The 16,865-nt window shown below is 39.8% G+C and overlaps 1 protein-coding gene across 2 annotated transcripts in view; it reads right to left on the bottom strand.

The window, feature by feature from the left end:
- Positions 1-952: 952 nt before the first annotated feature.
- The window catches only part of LOC148033146 (catalytics), a 129,173-nt gene continuing 113,260 nt past the window's right edge, over positions 953-16,865 (bottom strand). For both annotated transcript variants that reach the window (XM_087680960.1, XM_087680961.1), the window contains 2 exons: positions 3,104-3,280; positions 953-2,488 (listed from right to left, as the gene is read on the bottom strand). In XM_087680960.1, the coding sequence (XP_087537086.1) occupies positions 2,255-2,488; positions 3,104-3,280 (411 nt within the window). In that variant the 3' untranslated portion in view covers positions 953-2,254. The remainder of the gene's footprint in view (positions 2,489-3,103; positions 3,281-16,865) is intronic.

Raw genomic sequence — 16,865 nt, 5'->3', positions numbered from 1 at the left:
AAGGTCTATCCTTGCTTGGAATCTAGACTCTCCACCAAGCCTTTATCACCACCCTCTGCTAGACAAAGTTTTACAAGAACAAACGCTCCATGTTGGTACTTGATATGGTGTACCTAAGTTCTTGTCCAATATCATGACCTATTGTTGCCTGTGTGTGCCACTTTGTCCAAGTTTGCTAGTTAATGCCACACTAAACGAAGGTCTAGTGTAGTATTGAGTAGAAAACAACGACTGCTTGTCTAGAAATAAACACCACTTTGTACATATATAACCTTTCAATACAAGGAAAACTCTGCATGATGCAAAAAAGGTAACCCATTAACCTCACCAACCCTTGTAATGCTAAGAAGCATTGCAACTCTTCTCAAGAAGAGGAACGTTAGTACAAGGTAAAGGGTAAAGATATATAAGTAAATTTAAAAAAATTCGAATTTCAAGTATTGCCTTTATACTTCAAATTTCTTGAGAAGTTTTTTATTGGTTTTCCTGTCCTAGCAATTTAATCATTAGGCTACTCACTACACCATTGCTGTGGAGACACTTTAATTTTTGTGAGTGCATATTTTCCCAATGATGACCTCCCTACAAGCTTCCTACTAACTAGTCCTAGTTTAGCTTTCATATGGCTAAGCTCCTTTTCTAGATTTTGATATGTAGTTTTGAGGTCTCTACACAATATATGTTGGCTCATGTATACATTGATAAAAATTTGGAAAAGATTAATATAGTAGTTACTCAAAAGTTTAATAACTTTTAGCAAGGGTTATGGTGTATTCACAATGAACCTAGAAAGAGTCCAACTAAGAACAGATATCTTTTTTCCCAAAATTCCCTTACCGTTGTTAGTGGATCTCCTCAGATGGCAAAAACCACATCATTACTATGATTTTCCAAGATGGGGAATGCCACATCATCTCATCTTTAAGCTTGCTCAAAATGGACTTTTGAATGTTCATATTTCTTTCCCCCTTTTTGGTTTATCCAAAACCTCTACACTATTAAAAAAATAATGACCAATTCTTCATTATTCCAGTAGTAGATTTCTTATCTTGATGTCCATCCTTACACCCTCATTCACAATTGCAGCAATCACAATTGCAGCAATTAATTTTTCGTGCAATGACTACCTTGAACACGATAACAAGTTTCCTTGAAGAGGGTGCCATGTTCCAACACTTTGAAGAAAAAGAGGACTTGCACGTTTGAATCTCTAAGGGCTATGGAACATTGAAGCAGCAAAGAAATAGAGTTACCGGTTCTCCTCTTCAACGGCTATGATTGGAGAGAGGTAGATGTTGATCTGTGGATGGGGTGCTTTGAAGAGGAGGATTATAGTAACACAATCAGGAGTTTCAATCGAATACCTTTACTGTATTGTTGTTTTAATGTATTTTCTAACATGATCAATCCCCTAGAAGAAAACAATAAATATAGCAATGAATGGCACCTGGGTGGAAGTAGATCACAACAATGTTGTTCCAATTGTGGCCAAGATTCACCTCCAAACCATGATTTTCAGGATGATATCGTTCACTTTGTAACTCCAAAACATACGTTATTATTTTATGTGTGGAAATCTGGTAGATATTGAGATCCTTAGTCTGTCTCCTGCAGAATAGAGCATGCCAAAGGATGAACCGTTGCAAAGCGGCACCATTGTCAGCTTTGAAACAACTGGGCTGCCACTCGTTTCGCAGAAGTTACTCTCAAATTTCTTGCTCCACTTGTTGGCTCTGATTCTCTCTGAAATTTCATGCTTCACTTCAATGATGCCACTCTGATGAAACGTAATCATAAGAGCTTTCGTGCCCCCAATCTAAGTGTCTTTTGATATCCTACTGATAGTGCAATTAAGGCCTGATGTCCAAACTTTAACAGTAATTCACACATGCTGTTATGTACATCTTGCATCACTGGTTTATACCTAGATCCACATTTGAAGCAGGATGCTTTCCAGGTAACTCAAGAAAATTGTAGCTCAAATTCCAGATACTCTTTTGGGTAAACACTAGAAATTCTCATTTGCTTTAAACTCAAGGGCTGATTTCAACTGCAAACGTGCATTCCTTTTTTCATATAAAATAAGGACTTGCATTTACTCTCATTTAGCAGGAGCCATTACTCAGACAAGATTCTGGACATGGGAGAACCACATGGAGATATGCATAATAAAATGCCCTTAGTGGCATTGGAAACTGCCTTATCAAGCAGCCCATCTACATACAAATCGAGCAGCCCATCAACATGCATAACATCAGGACTTTGCTCCTCGTTCCAGCTTAAAACTTGTGATGGTCGGAGCCGAAGGACTTCTTAACAATTTGGCAAGGCTCACAGGATCATCTGTGGGGGCATAGCAAGTGAAGTTTTGACATACATATGCAACAGCTTTGCCTTCTGGACTTTTCTGTGCCATTGAGAGGACAGCTGGGTTGTGAACTCCCCAGAAGTCTCTATCTTCTGTGCTTTGTGGATCTATTTGAATAATCTGCCGAAAAAAGAAAGAAAGTTATCTTGATATAAACAGATGACAAAAGGTATATTGAGATTGCACTCATCCCAGAGAGAGAGAGAGAGAGAGAGAGAGAGAGAGAGAGAGAGAGAGAGAGAGAGCTTGCTTTTTCTTTTTCACATTAGTAGATGACCATATGGGTGTACCTCCGTTGGTATGTTAAGAACGTCTTGAGTACAAATGCTTTCACGCATTTACTGTATGGTCATCTAGTAAGAGGAATGAAAAGCAAGCTTTGAACCGGCCCCTACTAGTTGATAAACTGAGTGGTTTTACAACCAGCATAGGAATGGGGGGCCCCTTTTTGGGGGGGGGGGGGGCGCGCACACACACACACACACACACAGAGAAGATAAGATAAGATAAGATCTATTAACGTCTCTAAAAGGCCAGAGTGGCCTATGAGACCATAACCAATAGAGAAGAAGAGATAGAGATAAATTTATGTGTAGGTCTACATGGTAGATTGGGATGAGAAGTATGGAAAACTGAAAAAGCTAGGTTTAAAAATATTAAAAGAGTGTAGAGCATCTCCCCCTCAGTCTATGGAATCCACCAAGATAAATACATGTGCAGAAGATCAATACTTACAACTTTGTCCGGATCTAAAGAATTGTAGCATTCATTTATCAGAGCTTCAAATTGAGGAGACTGCTTGGGTCCTGAAACCACAATTTGTTGCTTTGCAGGAACAGTAAGCAGATCAGCTGCACAGCACATCAACGGTACAGCCACAGGCAGCTCTTTCATCCGCTCTTCAAAAACAGCCTGCTTGTCACATAAGAGTGTCAATTTTCTTGCTGCTATGGCCGCGCAGAACAGCAATTACCTCATAGAGAGCACAACACAATCTAAGAGCAGTACAAAGCTGGTTTGCAATGAGGCAGATGGCATGAAGACCATTGACACTCAAATCCCTGCGAAGTAGCATAACCAGAAAATGCAAATTCATACATCAAAATGTCAAAAAAGGCACCACTCCAACCTAACTGCCGTAGGTCTGCAAGGTTTGGAATCTGATTTTGCACAGCTTTCCCAAATGTTTCTTGGTTTTTCTGTGTTCAGGCCAAGTTTCACTTCAAATATGTTTGCAGATACAGTGGAATGTCAGATTTTACCATGCTGGCCCAGAACTAAATAGAAGCCACTCACTTTTCCAGGATCCTCATAATTTAGAAGCCACCTTCCTTTAAATGGTGGCCAAACATCACTTCAATTACAAGAATGTAGAAGCCATGTCATATCCCAATAAACCAAGTGCTTTGCTAACAACATAATAGAAGCTAACTACTTTTCCAAAGATCCTCGTAATTTAGAAGCTACCTTCCTTTAAATGGAAGTCCAAAACACTTTTTTAGCTGAAATGTAGCAGTTGTGGCATATCTGAAAAAACCAAGTGCTCTGTCTGGAGCAGTATCAATACTTCCAGACCCATTCTCAGGAACCAAGTGCCGGGAAGCTGGTTCCTTGAAACACTGTTGCTCAAGTCTTTTGCTAGGGAGGAAACAGGGCAATAGGACTAGAAAAATGGTCACAAGTCAAAATATAATCAGAATGTCAACATTTGGAAGAGTACATTGACCTACAACTAAATCGAAGCTCCCACTTCCTTGCAATTTATCAGCAAATGCCAGCCCAAATCCACTTTAATTACAAGAATGTGGCAGTAAAATCAAATTTCAGAAAACCAAATGCTCATGTACAGCATGACACTTTGAAGCTCATTCTCAAGAGCCAAGCTGGTTCTTGTCACCGTCGTGTTTTACAAGCCTTTTTCGAGGGAGGATGCAGGCCCAGGATTAGAAAAATGGCCACATCATAGTTGTCTAATGTAATAACAAGAATAAAACCTTATTTGTTGCAGCGACAATAGGTCTTCATAGAGTTTGGAATTGATCATTTGATATAGCAGATATCCATGCAAGTTGTAGCAGCATAGTAGTACCCTCCACATCATGGGTGATAGCCTTTTTGATGGGGATTTTATTTTTGCGAGCTTTCATTTCATTCTTTTGTAACCAATCCTTTTTTTCCGAGTTTTTTTGTGCAACGCACCAATTCTACATATAAATATCTCTATGCAAAATACCCCCACATGGAAGTATCCTAGGTCATGCATGATTTTGTATGAATACATTCATAACACGATTACTAATTCATATACAAACTATAGACATGAAGTGACACAAGAAGAAAATAGCAACTCTTCAATATTACTAAAAGAATAGCGTGCATATAGCTAGTAGCTATAAGCTTAATCTTAAGGCAACTATTATCTAGCTTCTATTCTATGCTTTCAGATAGAGCATGCAAACATAAAGATTAAAAAAAGGTAATGATGGATACCTTACATGGGAGGATGTGAATAGCATGACATACACTAACAAGGTGGTAAACAAATACTCTTGGGCACTGTTATGACTTTGAAGAATTTTATCCATGTTCTAGTTTATTCACTTATTTACTAGATTTGAGACATTCAAAGTACTTATATTTCATATGTAGGAGGATATGCGCACACATGAATATGCTCACTCTCTTTAGGATTGTAGTTTCCAATTTGTATGTGCACAAATTTGAGACATTCAAAGTACTTGATTTGAGGCATGTGCACACATGAATGTGCATGCACTCTTTAGGATTGTAGTTTCCAATTTGGCATGTAGGAGGGTATGTACACATATGGATATGCATGCACTCTTTAGGATTGTAGTTTCCAATTTGTATGTGCACATGCATGCATGGACACACAAAACATGCATGTGCATATACACACATTGTAGTTGCATACTAGTCCACATGCATAGCTACTTTGGTTCTCATGTGGCATGTACCATGACTTTGAACAAGACATTATCCTTCATCATGATTGATTTTACCCTTCACATCTAGAAAGGTGTGTGTGTGCATGTGTGGCATTTTGAGCCTCTTTATAGTTGTGGGTGCAAATGATGAGTGACAAATAATCCATATGCATGGGGAAATTTGATGATCCAATCTTGTTGATGAATATGCCCATATGCTCTTGTGCCCACGTGTGTGTGCACGCACACACATGCATGCACAAACACACACACATTTGGATTGATTAATTGCATACAAAACATTAAGGCTTTGATAAGAAACATAATAGCATCAAAATTCATAAAAAAATGTATGTAAACTTTCACAATTCATCAATGAGACACTTAGAGTTGCAAACATTGCTCGACTTCTACCCCAAAGTGCTCTTTAAGACTTTGAATTGAATGGTACTTAATATACATTCTTGTGAGACCTTCAAAGAAAGTGGTTATGTCTATTCTTTTAAGCATTGTACTCACAACTTATCTAGAAAAAAAAAATATGAAACAAAAATAGAAAATCTTAAACATTTCTAAAATCTATAAAAACATAAGAGTTTCAACTCATATCCATATTTTGATAAATTTCTTGAAATACTTAGGGAAGATAATAAAGAAAGTTGGAAAGTGGTGGTAGACACCTAAGGTCCACATTTTGATGCCACCAACTTTGATGATCCACATCAATTTCAGCCATCTCATTTGATGTAAGCCACTTAGGTACATTGGAAATGGATCAAAAACATGTTTGGACTATCATATTTGATTGATAATATGGCATACATGTAGAAGTCACCTAAGCCATACTCTCTTATGCCGTTTGGTGGAGGACCTAGGATGTGTTTACACATGAACTTAGCAAAAGTTGAGATGGGAAATTTCATCCACCACCTTATGACTAAATATAGCTTAGAATTTCAAAAGCCTTTGATTTAACATGTAGTACTAGAAGCATGTATAGTTTAAACTCAATTTGCATTTGCAAAGCGAGAGCATGTGTGTGCATGCATGCTTGTGTGTGTGTGTGTGTGTGTGTGTGTGTGTGTGTGTGTGTGTGTGTGTGTGTGTGTGTGTGTGTGTGAGATATATAATTTATGAAAATGCATATATATGCGACCTTTTTCTACACAAAAAATGGTAAATTTTTATACATAATGTTAGAAAGGCTGGCTTTTGTGATATAATTGTTAGATGAACTATCTAAGCTATGCACACATTGAACTTTGAACAATTAGACTATTACAATCCCACTAGTGAGATAAGAAAATCATCCTAAATTTATGAAGCTTAGATCTATATGAGACTATGGATGTGTGATGAAGGTAATCCATTATTATATTGATGTTAAGTTTTTTCACATCAATATGAGAAAGACATGACCTTGGAGAGGAGGCTATGATGGCACCTATCTGTTGCACTGCATGCCAATATAGTGGACTGCATGTAAAAACTATCAAGAAGTACCACTACTTTCTATTGTTCCTTATGTCCATCCATGTTTACAAGGCTCGTGTCAGAGATGCATCTACAAAAGGTAGAAATTTCACACCTATTTGTGTAGTAGGCAACCCTAACTTTTTTGGTGGTGGAGTTCAATTTTTGCTAACTAGTCCCCCAATCTTCAAGCTCATTTGTCAACCCTAGAAGCATTAGAAAAATTGCACCCCCCACAATTATTACATATTATTAGACATGTTGTATGGCAATTGCTCTAGATTTCCAATTGAATTCAAGCTCAAATCTAAGCATACATATAGCTAGTGAGGTACGTATCAACATGTGGCCAATGATTGGGCCTTCTATATGCACATTTTCATATTGATACTATCAAGGTTGCTTCAATCCATGTGTTCTACTACTAGCTATAAGCTTCCAAGGTTCATTAGGAAACATATTTCCAACAATTTAATTCTTTATAATCCTAGTCTACTTTGCTTCATTAGGTAAAAGCTCGTTTTACTTGGATGCCATTAAAAGATATTTAGTTTCAACTTGACACCTACCTTTGAGGTTGATATTATGATATCTTTGCATGGTTTGGATGATGCAAAGGATCATGCAAATCTAGCGAGGTATGATTCCCTACCTTTTAGTGATTAGAGTAGGTGGGGAAATATTTTTGTAGACACTAAATGAGTGGAGGGTTTATTGCATTGAGAGGACATGATTTTGATGATACAAGAGGCCCAAAGAGGTTGTTCTTCACTCATTGGATAGTAAAATGCTTGGCAAAAGATAGCAAAAGCAACCAATAGAATTGGCTTGAACTAAATAATGGAAATTGATGCCAAATTCCCTCTTGTTTCAAAGAGGAAAGACAAGAGTTAATTGGTGCATATAAGTGCTTAGAAAATAGGGCATAAATATTTTAAATATTTGAGGTATTCCCGTGCCAATTTTCCATCATTGCAAAGGCACGCCAAGTTGATGGCATGACAGTCTTCTCTCTCCGCTGAGAGACCAGGAAGACCACTAAATAAAACCTGGTTCATATCTTCTAAGTCCATTTTACCTGCAGAACTCCATGTGGATGTGTCTCCATATGAGTAGAAAAGAGGCCTTCCTTCTATACAAGGTTTTGACAAATCCCCTTCGGTCACACATCCTACTGGCCAGGCACTATTCTAGCAATACATCCAACGCATACCGCCATGATGTGCTATATGAGGAGACCGAGTTTGATAGTTCAGCTTCTTCCTTCATAGCATCAATGGGACTAAGACAATTACAGCAACGACAGCGGTCAGGCCAGCGGAGCAAGTGAGGGAACCATGTGATACAAGACAATTGATCATGGCACTGCATGTGTTCTCCTCCATGGATCAGCTAGGGAATGCTCTGCCTGGCATTGTGTATCTAGCCATTTTCAAGGCGTGCAGCAAGACTAAGACCTTATATAGACCAAATATTCTTATTTTCATTTTATCTTACATAAGCTGTAATGCACAAGGCTCGTAGGAGAGCACTTGCTGCTAGCCCTAGCTCACTATGGTGCTCTTGAGGATTCACATCATGTGGTTCTGTCCCTGCCTAGTCGAATAGTCTTTTCATGGGCAGCCATGATATCTGGCTTGAGCGACAAGAGTCAAGGTTGTTGAGTAGTACAAATGTATCACTCTATGGAAGTTCATGGTGTTGCGCCAGACAAATAGACTTATGTTAGTCTGTTCAAAGCATGTTCAACTTTGTTGGACTTGCAAGATGCCCAACATCTATTTGCTGATGTAGAGATGAAGGACCTTTCTAGTAATGTTTTTATTGGAAGCAACTTAGTGATTGTTTATGCCAAATGTAGAAGCTGAGGTAGTGTTTGTGACTATTTAGTGGAACAAAATGTGTCATCATGGAATGCAAGGATATTAGCATATGTTGAACATGAAGTGAAGGCTTTGCTGTTATTCAGACAAATGTATTGCAAGGTAATGGATTTGGATCAGCAAACCTTTTCGATGAAGATTCAAGCATGTGGTACTCTTGCAAAGAAGGCTCAAAATTCCATCCGTGAGGACCAATTGAACTTTGTCGTGTGTGTTGAAATTGGAAAGGCTTTACATGGTGATGCCCAAAAGAGGGGATTTATTTCAGATGTCTTTGTTTATACTGCACTTTTAAACATGTACAGCAAGTGCAAAAACATTCTAGAAGCAGAGTATGTTTGATAAATTGTCAGAATGCAGTGGTTTCATGGAATATAATGCTCTTTGTATATTCTAAGCAAGGGCAACAAGAAAAGGCTTTGAAATTTTATAGACAAATGCAAGAGAAAGGGGTGATCATAACTCAAGAGATAGTTACAATTACTTTCAGTGCAATCGGTGTTTTAATAGAGAAGGAAAATGGTCTTGTGCAAGGGCAATTAAGAAAATTGGAGTTTCTGAATATTAGTAAAGCTCTACATGGTGATGCTTAGAGACTTGTCTTTCTAAGGGATGTTTTGGTTGGAAGCACAGTTTTGGGCATGTATGGGAAGAGTGGAAGCCTTATTGAAGCAGAGAGTCTTTGGGGGACTGTTGGTGGGCAATGTGATCCTTTGGAATGCAATGCTAGTTGTTTATTTGGAGAAAGTGTAGGGAAAGCAGGCTCTACAGTTGTATAGACAAATGTAAGAGGAAGGGGTGAGTTCAAATCAGCAGACACTTCTCATCTCACTTCAAGCATACGGTGTTGATTTGGAGAATGAGGAAGTTGTGAATATGAAGGAGCAACCAGTCAAATTGTCAATTTTACATACAGGGAGAGCATTACATGCTGATTGCATAAGGAAGGGCTTTGTCAAAGATGTGATTGTGAAAAACACTCTCATAAGTCTATATAGGAAGTGTGGAAGTATTGTGGAAGCGGAGCATATATTTGATGTGTTTTTTGGATCGTGATTTGGTGTCATGGAATGCAATAATGTCAGCTTATGTTGATCAAGGTCAAGGATGCAAGGCATTGCAAATGTATACACACATCCAAAGTGAAGCAGTGAGTTTGAGGCAACAGACTTATGCAATTATTCTTTGAGCCTGCGGTTCCCTTGCAGAGAACAAAGAAGTATATTCGTTTGAGCAGAGGAGAGTGATAAGAGTAGTGTCTTTGAAAATTTTAAAAGCATTACACACAAATTCAGAGCAAAAAAAAGCTCATGACAAACATTATTTTGTGTAATATCCTTTTGACCATGTTGTTGCAAGTCGGTCCCACTGTGAAAGGGACAAATTCCACACAAATGCGGAATGCTTTGAGATAGCCTTGATGATGCCAAGTATCTACCTTTGGTAGGAGGGGTAATCCTGTTGTATCGGAGAAAAGATGCCGAAAGCACAGTGGCGAATCTGAAGGGAATCAGGTTTAGTAGAGAGTTTATTTTGTGAAGGGTGTGGTTGTAATATCTTCACATAATACAGCGCCCCAGCTGGCATCAGAGGCATCGGTATAGATGACTAAGGAATAGCCCATAGGAAGGTGTAGTGGTGGAAGGGCCTTTATTTGTTGCAATACAGTTGTATGGAGAGGCTTCCAATGAAAGCTATTTTTCCTGAGGAGAGGATGTCAAAAGACATACTAGCGAGACAGTAGGGTTTGCGGGAAGGAACACGGAGTGAACTCAACAAACACTGAGAAGAGAAGAGAGAAGAAACTCTGATGAATGGAATGATGAAGATCCGAATCATGGAGTGAATGTGATACAAGGAAATAAGGGTGCTGTGGCACTAGGAAGATGATGAAGACAACGAACCACAGACTGGAGAGAAGAGGTGATAGACTGAATGAATCAGCCGTGAAGAATGAGTGACAGAGGCAGCCTATAAATAGGCAAGAGGTTGTCTAGGGTGGTGCCCAGAGAGGGAGGGCGCCAGTTGTCTAGGGTGGTGCCCCACTGTGGGTGCCCAGCCTCTTTTTGGGTTTGTCCACTATGAAACCCTAAACACAAAAATGCAAGTGAAGGGTTTCTCAACACCCCCTCTCAGGCCCAAAAAAGGGGAACAAGAGAAGAGAGAGGTGGAGATGCAATGCTACAGGCTGAAGAATGCTCATGCAGCAGGTGCCACTTGGACAGTGTCCCTCGTGGAGAAATTGTTCACTTGCCCAAGTGCCCTAGTACAAAGATGATGAAATCATGCAATGCATAGGAGGTATGTCCGACTTTGTGTGGTGCCGAGAACCATAAGGATATGCCTGTACTCAATCTGAAAGTTGGCTCCATGCTAACCAAGGGACCAAGGCAAGAAGAAGAGGAGGAAAAAGATGTAGAGGATTCCAAAGATCCAAGATTTCCACTTGAAAGGTAACTTGTAGTAAAGAATAGTAGACAGAGTAAACTGGAGAACCCGAAACTCAACCTCGGAAGAGAAGCCACTAGCTCCGTGCATCCAAGCGGGAAGGAATACGAAGGCCTCGTCACCAAGTTGTGGCTGAACCTCCAAGGCCCCAATCTAGGTAGATCCTTGAGATCCTAGGTCTCAATAGGTGAGATGACCGCTGGAAGGAAGTCACCCCAACCAAGGGTAGAAGAAGAAGGTAAAAGGCCTCCGCCAGGGTGTGTGAAGGGCTGAGCAGTGGGTAGGGACCCCCTTTGAAATTGGAGGAATAGGAGTCCTCTCTAAAGTTGCACTAGATATAGATGTCCCTCAGAGGGCAAAGAAAGATCATCCCCCTTTGAGGGAGATAGGGAATCCAAAAACTCATGGATCACGAATTACGAAATGTCTGAGGATGAAGGAAGTGCCGCCCGTTGTGTCGAAGAAGGTATTTGGGGTAGTGAATAAGTCCCAAAGGTGGCCTCTCAAACTTGAGTAGGCGAGCGTGGAGAAGGCTGGGGCTTAGGCATGGGTGGGCAACAGTCGCTACTTCTCAATGGAGTGGACTGGGAAGCCAAAGAAGAGGAAGGAGTCGAGCAACCATCGTCTCTCAAAGGAGTGGCGGACTGATGAGGAGACGATATCAAACAATCACTGTCTCTCGATAGAGTGGACTGTAGAACCGCATGCCGTGGTAGACACTGTACTCGAAAATAGGTGGGAGAAGACTGCCACTGGCATTGTAATCTCTAGGAGGTCATAGCACCAATCGATCCTCCATGAGCTCGAAAGGACTTAGTGCACACTGGATGCGCCTTATTGCCTTGAGCGTAGTACTTTGATAGCCAATGCAGAACGATGTCTATGGCCCAGAAAGGAGAGGTAGTGCCGAGTGGGAGATGCATATACTCTAGGGGGATGGGGAGCAAAGGTCGAAGTTGACAAGCATCCGTGATATGTCCGATGATGCCACAATAGGAGCACCCAGTAGATTAGTCATTTGTTGGTAAAGAAGATATGGATACTAGTGTTCCTTGCTAAAGAAGGAAGAGATCAGCCACGAACCATGAATCGTAATGTCCGCCTCAAGCGGTGTGAGGGCAGTGCGACCCACGAACCGCAATGTCCACCTCAAGGGGTGGGAGGGTAGTGGAAGGGCTAGAAGTGAACTGCCAGTGGGAGGAGGATGCTACTAGTAGTAAGATGTTACAACCAGCAATTAGGAGTAGCCGCCGACTAACTTGGAAGAGCCACTAGCTGCAAACACAACTTTCAGCAAAACAGAAGTAGGTGTTGGAATGCCCTCAATAGTTAGGAAGTGCCGCCAATAGACCAAGCTGAGCTGCCAGCAGACTGGGCAGAACTACCAGTAGAAAAACACACGGTACAATAGTATGGTGGAGCCACTAGTTGAAGGGAGGAGCCGCCGGCTAAGAAGGAGCTGCCAGTTGGGAACACAAGTTCCAGTAGACCAAAAAGAGCCGTCGGGTTGTAGAGAACAACCGCCAATAGACTAGATGAGCTGCCAAGTTGCAGAGAATAGCAGTCAGCAAACTAGCTAAGCCGCCAACGACAGGGAGGAGAGTCGCCAGCTATTGTCAGTAGGCTGAAATGTAGGCACAAAACAATAGGTGTAGGGGAGAGCACCCACCACGTAAGGTGTTGATGCAGCGGAAGAAAAAGAAAAGTGAATACCAAACCCGCCACTGATCTTTTCCTTCACTGGAGTGGAGGATCTTTGCCGTTGTTTGACTAGATCCACCTCTGATACCATATCAAAAGACGACGTACCAGCGAGACAACAGGGTTTGCAGGGAGGAATACGGAGTGAACTCGGCAAACACTAAGAAGAGAAGAGAAGAGAGAAGAAACTCTGATGAATGGAATGATGAAGATCTGAATCATGGAATGAATGTGATACAAGGGAACAAGGGTGCCATAGCACTAGGAAGATGATGAAGACAGCCACAAACCACGAACCGTGATGTCCTCCTAAAGGGGTGTGAGGGCAGTGGAGAGGCTAGAGAGAAGAGGTCACGGACTAAATGAATTAGCCATGAAGAATGACAGAGGAAACCTATAAATAGGCAAGAGATTGTCTGGGGTGGTGCCTAGAGGGAGGGCGTTGGCTATCTAGGGTGGTGCCCCATTGTGGGCACCCAACCCCTTTTTGAAGCTATCCCCTGTGAAACCCTAAACACAATACGCAAAACACAAAAGTGCAGCTAAAGGGTTTCTCAACAAAGGATAAAGATCTTGCATATATAAAGCGAGATTAGGAGTGGAAGAGTTGATCTAGTTTAAGCAACCTAATAATTACTGCAACATTTTTACATTGGGTATTTTTGCCGAAAAATTTAAAATATTTTTTAACACATGATCATGCAATTCCACCATACCATGATGGAGTCTTAAACCCAAAAAATCCACTTGTGTGACAAAGAGAATAGATTTAGTGGAGGATAATACCATCCCTGCTTCTTCTACTGTCAACATGAATTGTGTAAGATGATTCAGGTGCTTTGTTATAGTTTCGGAGAAGACTAAAATATCATTAATATAAACTAAGCAAAAAGGAAACTTGAAGAACATTGAGTCTATCCATCCTTGGAAGTAAGTTGTGGCGGTCTTGAACCCAAAAGGAAGAACAATCCATTGATAGTGTCCTTGGGAAACACAAATGTTGTTTTATGTTTATTTTCAGCCTTAATGGGCAATTGCCAAAATCCAGATTTCAAGTTAAACTTGCTTGAAGATTTTTGCTTCCCTCATCTTCTTAATCAACACATCCTTGAGAGGAATGGGATGTCCATGCCCAATGCGATATTTATTAAGAGGTGTATAGTTGATCACCAACCTCTTTTTGCCTCGCTTTTGCGCAGAATGTTTCTTGACATAGAAAGCTTCGCATGACCAAGTAGATGTGGCAAGTTCAATGGTTTTTTTTGGCAAAAGCTTAGAAATTTCAGCTTCACATAGTACCTAGTCTTCTTCTTTCATACCTTTATGGACAACTTTGGTTGGAGACGCATTTTCCTTCAGTGGCAAGGCAATGGCATATATTTGTCTTTTTTCTTTGAACACCAGTGGATCATCATGCATAAAAGCTTTGAACTTAGTTTCCATTTGCTTGATTGCTTCTTGATGTTTTTGCAGCTCTTGTTGTAACTATTATTCTGTTTGTTGAATCTTTTCTAGAAGAGGTACCTAAGAGATTGAGTAAATACTTCTACCAACTTTTTCTAGTAAAGGATTTTGTCTTTTTCCCTTGATGTGAAAAGACAACATGATCATTCCAAAAAGTATATGGGGTTAAATGATGGAGAATGTCAGTACCTATCAGTAGATCATAGCGCATTTGGCGCATGAGTTGGATCTCAATAGGAAGTTTAATATCTCCCAAATGACAATTTTGGAGAGGGTGATTAGGAGTTCTACTATGATAGAACTACTATCCTGTATGAGATCTAGAGAAAACCCATAAGGGGCTATAGTTAGACTAGAGCTTGTATCTAGCAATACATCTAGAAATGATGTAAATTTACTAGAGGAATGGAGTTTCACACAGATTGTCAGAATCAGTCCACCACCTTCTAGGATGTTGAGTTTGTGCGGAGAGGAAGTAGCACAAATCTGATTGATTGGTTTGGGAAAAGATTCCTGTAGAGGAGAGGACAGTATAGATGTAGAGAGATCTCGGAGAATTTTCGTAGTAGCTTGTGCAATTTGCTTTTGAGATTGAATGGTTCTCTTGAAACATTTACCCAAAGAATGTAACTCCATCTGCATAGTCTAAAATGCTACTACCATTTTATTCAGTTCACCAGTTGTTTCAATAGTAGTCTTAGAGATATCATCCACAAATTATTGTAACGTTCTTCACTTGTGCATTTGCTCCAATTTGTGTAGGACAAAGATAGTAGAGGGAAAATATTTCTCTTTCCCTTCTGTAGAAAAGGTAGATCAAATGGCATGTGCATTGAGAGTTTGTAATTATTTCAAAGATTCTTCATCATCATCTTCTTCATTGTTTTCATTATTAGTAAAAGCATCATCCGTAGAAGCTTCTTTATCCCAATAACTGCGGGTATCTGTTGAGTCTGTATCAGACATGGATCCAGTGGTTTCAGAGTTAGTCTCATCAGAATAATCATCTAATGATTAAGAATACTCGGATGTTGAGTCAGGGTCATGAGTCAGAAGTGAGAGACTCTTCAGTAGTAGAAGAATAAGAAAAATCTGAATCTGAAGAAGTTGCTTTAGAGAGAGAGAGAGATGAAGATTGGCCAGTTTGGGTTTATAATCTTTTTTAACTTGTTCTTTGCCCTTTTGAGGACAATTATTGGCTAAATGACTGGTACTATCACAAATATAACCTTTCAACTGTTTCTTGTGAGAAGATCTTTGTGCATACCTGTTATTGTGTCTTTGTATGTTACCATTGGAGCCATAGCGGTCATTCTTATGCTTTCAATAGGATTTATCCTATGCATATTTGTGAGAGAAATATTTGTGTGACCGGCGATGTCTATGGTGGAAAGAAGATTTAGATCTCCACCAGTTAGATTGAGACCGAGAGGTAGTCCAGGGGGAGCAATTGCATTTATCACATCCAAAATCCTTGTATTTCCTAGCATGTTTATAGACTTCACTAGGAAACCTTTGCTGCAAAGAAATAAAATTTTGTTTATGGCACACTTCTTTGATTGTTTGTTCAATGGTTTGTATGATTTGGCCAACAATGTCATTAAAATCTCTTTTCTCTTGTTGCATTTTTTGCTTGCAAAAGAAACGAATTGGTTTTGGGAAAGAACATACCAAATGCTCTTTCATAGATGCACCATGAGCACCCATACCTTCATATAGCAAGTCTCTCATGTAAATGAGATAATCCTTGTACTATCTGGGTCACATAATTTTTCATTTTAAAAAATGCTTCTCTAGCCTCAACAATATCATCCAATTTGTTACCAACTAATTCATCTAGCAATAATTCAAAGAACAAAGTAATTGGATTATGTTGTTGTGCAATGGCAATGTAATTTGGGGATGAATAGAAGTCTACCATTGACGTAACCCACCTACAAAACCATGCATCATAGCATTCAAAACATCTAAATGGTTGGTGGTAGGTTTTTCTAGCAATTTCTGCCCAACATACGCATACATCATGCAGATAAGCAATTTTATTTCGTCAAGGTTCTTTCCATCAATAGACCAAACGGGAAAACTTCCCACTTTGAGTCCAAGCTTATCTTGCTTCTTAGAAGATTCTGCATCCTTAAGAGGAATGAGCATTAAGGAAAATTCAGGTTCAAAATCAGCATGGTGATGGGGATTAGTAGGGATGAACTGCTCATCAAGTAAATTAATAACACTATCACCATCATCGTCGGAAGAGGAGATGCTGTAGATCAAATGATTGTGAGCATTAGCATCTAAGATATACCGAGCAAGAATATTGGACGTTGGAGTGTGCTCCAAGGATTCACCCATCATTCTTGAATCATACTTATTATGTACATACCTGCCAATGTCATCTTTATCAGAATGTTTCAGGAGCAATCTTTAAGGGCATAGCTCTAAGTAGAGCATCTTCTTTCTGTTGTGCCATGCGAAATGCTAAATAATCAATATGATCAAAAGCATGCTGGTATTTCATACGCTCCCATTCTAGAAACATCATATCCATATATTCTTCTAATTCTTGTTCAGCAGGTTTTTCAT

This window comes from Lygodium microphyllum, chromosome 7 (genome assembly GCF_053477565.2).
Source record: "Lygodium microphyllum isolate KBCC chromosome 7, Lygodium_microphyllum_v1.1.10, whole genome shotgun sequence".
NCBI classification, from domain to species: domain Eukaryota; kingdom Viridiplantae; phylum Streptophyta; class Polypodiopsida; order Schizaeales; family Lygodiaceae; genus Lygodium; species Lygodium microphyllum.
Note: the sequence above shows the minus strand (reverse complement) of the source record. Positions and strands in the feature narration are given on the sequence as shown.